Genomic DNA, 2109 nt, shown 5'->3' with positions numbered 1-2109 from the left:
CCCTTCCTTGTTCATCCTCTCTCTCTGTCACACACACGGCTCTGATTTTGAAAAGTTGAAGTCACACAACCAGGAGCCTTTATAGTTACATGTATGTACGATAATACTGGCAGCCATTGATGGCCACATGTCGTTGTTCAGTCAAAACCATATATCTCTCAACTTTTCATAAAACAAGGTAATTAACAATAGTGGGTTGCTGTAGGAAAAAAGCCTGTTTTTGTCAGACCAGAACAAGTTTGTAACCTTTCATATCTATTGCTCTATGCGTGGATTCATCAATATATAGTGTGTGCATGTGTGTGTGTGTTCGTACCAGGTATGCAGCCTCTCTCATGAACTGTTTGGCAGGTTGTCTCCACACAGCGGGGACGGTGATTACCCATCTGATCTCTTCTCCCTCCACCACCGATGACAACTGGTCCTTCACCTCCTGAAACCGGATCAATGAAACACTTTCTTTGGTAAAACACTCAAAAATTGAACTCGAGTTATTAGCTTCCATCAAAGCAAAGCACTTTAGGAGCTACAGTGCAGCAAACCTCTCTATGTCATCTCTACACCTTGGCTTGCAAAGTAAAGGTTTACATATATAAGCCATATATAAATACATCACACGCATATAATCCAGTGCATAAACGTGTCCACCATGAGGCATCATACTGCAGTCATAAACTGGGGCTTTAAAGTGCACCTTTAGAGCATGTTCCCTGAAGAAGTGCAGGGCGTGAGCAAAGACCTCGATGGCTCTGACCCTCCGTCCGTTGACCGCCTCCAGCTCTGTCTCCATGGTGAGGTCCTGAGTGAGTTAATAGAAGGTCAAAATTGAAGCAGTAGAGGGAAAGATATCCAGATTTTGTAATCCCTATTATAGTCTAAATTCCAAAAACACTGGATCCAACACCTCCCACAATGCAGTTCGATGCAAATTGGCCCCTGTTTTGTCAGGATGTATTACGTAAAATTGGCTTTCTATCACTTTTACCCATGTATTCCACCTTTGTCATCTGATTCTCCTGATCTCTCTTACACTTGTGCTGTGGAGCTTCATCTTGAACTTATCGAAGTACAGCCAATGCCGGGCCTCCTCTGGGTCCAGGTCGTGGTAGAAGTCCCGGGCCGCAAACCCAAAACTGTGGAACCGCAAATCAGGAGTCAGCAGCAGAGAAGTCGGGCTCTTCTGATTGGCTACCCCTGGGTCTCCGCCCTCCCAGCGCCTGCACGGGAAGGAAGAAAAAAGATGTCAAGGGTACATAATAAAAGAACAGAAGTGAAATGAAGACAATACACTCAGGCTCTTACTTCATCATGTGAATGGCTTCTGAGTCCCGCGTGAAGCTGAACGCGTAGCCACTGGAGGTCGTCCCAAAGTCTATCGCCACGACAACTGAGAACGGACAGGACATCCTGGGTCTGACCTCCACCATCTGAAAGGGAGAGTTTGTGTGATTGGTAGACGGCACTGATATACTGATTCTTCATGATTACTCCTATTTGATAGATTGCCATGTAAATGTGTTCAGATCGGAAGTGTTAAAACCTCTCCTCTCCTCTCCTCTCCTCTCCTCTCCTCCTTTAGTGCTGAAATATAGATATTTCTTTACCACAGATTGTAGTCTTTATTGGGGAATGTGTTAAGTCTTCACTTTAAACTCTGAGTGTTATTATAAACCACTAATGACAGTGAGACGTGGATGTGGGTTTATAGGTCGTGTTTAGGGGCTAAATATAAAGAAAATAAGTAGAAAGGAGAAAGGGTGTGTGCGAGTGTCTGTGGTGTATGCAGTGGTGTATAAAGTACCCAAAAGCCATACTTGAGTAAAAGTAAAGATACCTTACTGGAAAATTACTCCAGTAAAAGTAAAAGAATACTATTAGAATACTACTTGAGTAAAAGTCTTAAAGTATCTGATATTTATTGTACTTAAGTATCAAAAGTAATTTTCTGATATTAAATGTACTTAAGTATTGAAAGTAAAAGTACAAGTAAATGCTGTTAATAAAAAAGCAAAGGGTCAGAATTTTGAGAATTATGAAGTTTATTCTTTTAAGTGCTGTGGCCACCATGACCAAGGACATGGAGCTGTGCTGATAATTGGGTTGGCTGTG

The 2109-nt window shown here is 42.3% G+C and overlaps 1 protein-coding gene across 1 annotated transcript; it reads right to left on the bottom strand.

Moving 5' to 3' along the window:
* Window positions 1–35: 35 nt before the first annotated feature.
* LOC116380538 (heat shock 70 kDa protein 12B-like) lies at window positions 36–1853 on the bottom strand. Its single transcript, XM_031842443.1, has 4 exons — window positions 1303–1853; window positions 1031–1217; window positions 695–799; window positions 36–433 (listed from the first exon to the last, which is right to left on the bottom strand). The coding sequence occupies exons 1-4, from the start codon at window positions 1425–1427 to the stop codon at window positions 224–226; spliced, it is 627 nt and encodes a 208-aa protein (XP_031698303.1). The 5' UTR covers window positions 1428–1853; the 3' UTR covers window positions 36–223.
* Between the last annotated feature and the right edge of the window lie 256 nt (window positions 1854–2109).

Source organism: Anarrhichthys ocellatus, unplaced genomic scaffold (genome assembly GCF_004355925.1).
Source record: "Anarrhichthys ocellatus isolate YVR2014 unplaced genomic scaffold, GSC_Weel_1.0 scaffold7563, whole genome shotgun sequence".
NCBI lineage: Eukaryota > Metazoa > Chordata > Actinopteri > Perciformes > Anarhichadidae > Anarrhichthys > Anarrhichthys ocellatus.
The sequence above is the reverse complement of the archived record's forward strand: the minus strand, read 5'-3'. Positions and strand labels throughout refer to the sequence as shown.

Coding starts and splice junctions, on each gene's coding strand:
- LOC116380538 (XM_031842443.1), bottom strand. CDS start 1,427: ATGGTGGAGGTCAGACCCAGGATGTCCTGTCCGTTCTCAGTTGTCGTG. Junction 1,218..1,302: donor GAAGCCATTCACATGATGAA/GTAAGAGCCTGA, acceptor CTTCCCGTGCAG/GCGCTGGGAGGGCGGAGACC. Junction 800..1,030: donor TGAAGCTCCACAGCACAAGT/GTAAGAGAGATC, acceptor TAACTCACTCAG/GACCTCACCATGGAGACAGA.